The sequence below is a fragment of the Austrofundulus limnaeus genome, unplaced genomic scaffold (genome assembly GCF_001266775.1).
Source record: "Austrofundulus limnaeus strain Quisiro unplaced genomic scaffold, Austrofundulus_limnaeus-1.0 Scaffold424, whole genome shotgun sequence".
In the NCBI taxonomy this organism is placed as follows: domain Eukaryota; kingdom Metazoa; phylum Chordata; class Actinopteri; order Cyprinodontiformes; family Rivulidae; genus Austrofundulus; species Austrofundulus limnaeus.
The window spans coordinates 290,236-293,588 of record NW_013952826.1 but is presented as its reverse complement, the minus strand read 5'-3'; the positions used below and the strand labels follow the sequence as shown (position 1 = coordinate 293,588).

The 3,353-nt window shown below is 38.4% G+C and overlaps 1 protein-coding gene across 1 annotated transcript in view; it reads left to right on the top strand.

The window, feature by feature from the left end:
- zmym4.1 (zinc finger MYM-type containing 4, tandem duplicate 1) overlaps positions 1-2,947 on the top strand; it is a gene marked incomplete in the record, with an annotated part of 22,861 nt that extends 19,914 nt beyond the window's left edge. The window contains 2 exon segments of the mRNA XM_014024466.1: positions 1,739-1,865; positions 1,946-2,947. Coding sequence (XP_013879920.1) covers positions 1,739-1,865; positions 1,946-2,168 — 350 coding nt within the window.
- Positions 2,948-3,353: the final 406 nt, after the last annotated feature.

Here is a 3,353-nt window from a genome sequence, read left to right as displayed (position 1 = left end):
AATGCGTTACGGCACACCTGTAAATGCGTTACGGCACACCTGTAAATGCGTTACGGCACACCTGTAAATGCGTTACGGCACACCTGTAAATGCGTTACGGCACACCTGTAAATGCGTTACGGCACACCTGTAAATGCGTTACGGCACATCTGTAAGTACGTTACGGCACATCTGTAAATGCGTTACGGCACATCTGTAAGTACGTTACGGCACATCTGTAAATGCGTTACGGCACATCTGTAAGTACGTTACGGCACACCTGTAAATACGTTACGGCACATCTGTAAGTACGTTACGGCACATCTGTAAAGGAAAATTTTTGACCTGTTTTTAAACCAAGTCAAAGCAGATATCTAAATATGTCGTAAAGTGTGTTAATATTTTGTCACTTGATTCTGAGTGAACATGATCCAACTGAAGTGAAATATAATTTCTCATTTTATACAGTACATGTGACCCATCATATAGAAATAAGGATTAAGTCCAATTTGTTCAAAAATGAACTAATTACATTTTCAGATTCCTGCTTTAAAAGCTACATTTTGATACCTGGATCATCCTGATATCATCAGTTTATCCAGAGATATGACAATTTGTCTTGTTGGTTATGATAACACATTACTGTTTGGTCTGAATCCTAATTTTATTGTAAATTTGAGTAATTTTTGATGTCAAAATAAAGAGGAAACCACAAATAGTATTTTTATATTAAGATTTCCCAGTTGGAAAGAAACAAAAACATTGCTAGCTCACTGGGTCTGAATCCTAATTTTATGTAAATTTATTGAGTCATTTTTGACGTCCTTATAAAGACAAAATTTCAAATAGTATTTATACATTAAGATTTCCCAGTTGGAAAGAAACAAAAACATTGCTAGCTCACTGGGAAAATTTCTAAATTTTAAGTTTTTTTCCTTCAAAATTAGTGTTTTTGTTGCTGCTGCTCTAAAAAATGCTTCAAAATTATTTTTACAATTATATTTCAGACAGTTTATTTAAATGATACATTTATGAGGCATTAATTCATTATATTTTGACAAAAGGCAATTTTTGCACACGTTTAAATCAAAACCCTAAATCTGCCTGTTTCTCCACTTTTGGACCTTATCCTGGTTTTGATGTGACGGCTCACAAATGATGACAAATAAATGTTTGGATCATTTTTCAAAAGAACAAACATTCAAAAACAAGTCTTTTCAGGCAGGTAAGAAAAAATAAATAACTTTTTCAATTAAAAACTTCAGATTTCTTAACATTTATTAATGGAACCATCATGGTCTCTCTTGTGCAGAAAGACAAAACACTAAATAATTTCTTTACTAAAACCTCTGTAACTTTGCTCCAGTTCATTTCAGCAGCATGAATCTTTGCACAGGTGATGTTCACAAGTGGATTTATGGTTTCCAAGAGTTTTAACCTGATTTATTATGGTTTTAAATAGGTTATAAACTGTTTAATGAAAACATTCAGGTGAGTGGAAAAAAAACTGTTTCATCCTCAATATGTCTAAAACCACAACAGCTGTTTTAATATTTACACTTTTAATAAAATCTCCCAGGTGTTGCTTTATTTTGATACCAGGATTATTTAAGTAGAGTTTGTAAATGCTGAGATACTCAGTTACATCTCAACAGGAGCAAAAACTTCCAGAAAACTGCTTGGGTCTGAAGAGGTTAAGAACCTTGATGAACAGTTGAGGTTTTATTTTTGTCTTCAGTAAGTGCGTCTGCCTCTTCAGATCCAGACTCTGTTCCTGCRAAGAAGCGTAAAGAAGAGGAGAAGGAGGAAATCCTGGAGATGATGGAGAACACAAAGAACCCCCTCCGCTGCCCCGTCAGGCTCTACGAGTTCTACCTCTCCAAGTGGTGAGTGAAGTAACCGACCTGTTTTTAACTCGACTCGTGTTGTTTTTAACCTTTGACCCGTTGGCTCGTGTCCCCTCCAGCTCGGAGTCGGTGAAGCAGCGCACCAACATGTTCTACCTGCACCCGGAGCGCTGCTGCGTGCCCAACAGCCCGCTCTGGTTCTCCTCCACGCCTCTGGACGACACCACCATGGAGGCCATGCTGACCCGCATCCTCACGGTCAGAGAGCTGCACCTCAAGAACAAGAAGGCCGTCGTGAAGGACCCGCCCTTTCTACCCACCGAGGACGACGAGTCAGAGTGAAGGACTGAACCCAAGTGACCTTTTTTAGCAGCATTGTGTAAATGTTTGTAAATAAACTGGAGCGTTCACTACATTTTGATCTCATAACCCCGCCCCCCCCGGAGTGCTGAGCGACAGGAAGTCTCTTTCTAAACTTTGTATTAAACAGGAAGTTGCACATTTTTAAAACGCACACTGCTTGGCTCTCAGACTGCTGCTGATCTGTGTTGTGAGCTTTCCTTTCCTTCTGTCGGCTGTGGTTCCTCACGTTTCGGTGCACGCCGGTCTGCCAGGTTTGTTTGGATACGTTTTGTTTCAGCCCGCCCCTCAGACGGATCACTGAAACCAYGGACTTTAACCCTCCTGTTCAGATGCAAACCTGAAGCCAATCTTTAAAATTTAAAATCATAGATCAAAACAAAATGTAGCAAATTATCCTAAAACAACCTAAATTACTTTGTTACCAAGATTTTTCTTTTGATTTTATTCCAATACAAATCTTCAAGTGTSCGATGGATTTATTGGAAGCAGTTTGTAACAGTACGAATTGAATGTAACTGAACTGTAAGCTGTAAGAATTAAAAGAATGAGTTTTTTTTTTTATAAAAGATGGGAACCCCCCACCCCCCTACAAAATACAATGCTTCCAATTATTGAGTTTTCTGTTTATTTGGAAAATTGTTTCATCCCAAATAAACCTTGATGTCATTGGAAATTGTTTCATGTAAATCTTGTTTCCTGTTAGTTTTTAGCTGTTTTCTTAATTGTTTTTGTTTTTTAATAAAATACTTGAAATAAAATATTAGGAGTTTGTGTTTAGTTCATATTCTACAAGTTATGGGAACATTTTTATCCAAAGAAAGTCCTCTTGTTCCACATTTACCAGCCTGGTTAAAACCAGACCCTGTCCWTCACTTTCATGCAGGAGGCGTGGCCTCTGCTGAAGCATGTGTGTGTTGTCGCTGTGAMGGARRCTAAKCTAAGAAGCTAACCGGAAATCGCGTGTGCTGTGAACAACCCTGCTGAGAGAATAAAAGTATCGAGTTGAACGAGACGACTGTAAATGAGAGCTGCTGGTTTGTCAGACAAATTTATTTTAATTTGAAGCCTTGTCAACACAGACTGGCTTCATTCACTTCCTCCACTGCTGTATGCTAACTAGCAGACACTGCGCAGAACATAGACGTCATCAAAACTTCGCCTTCT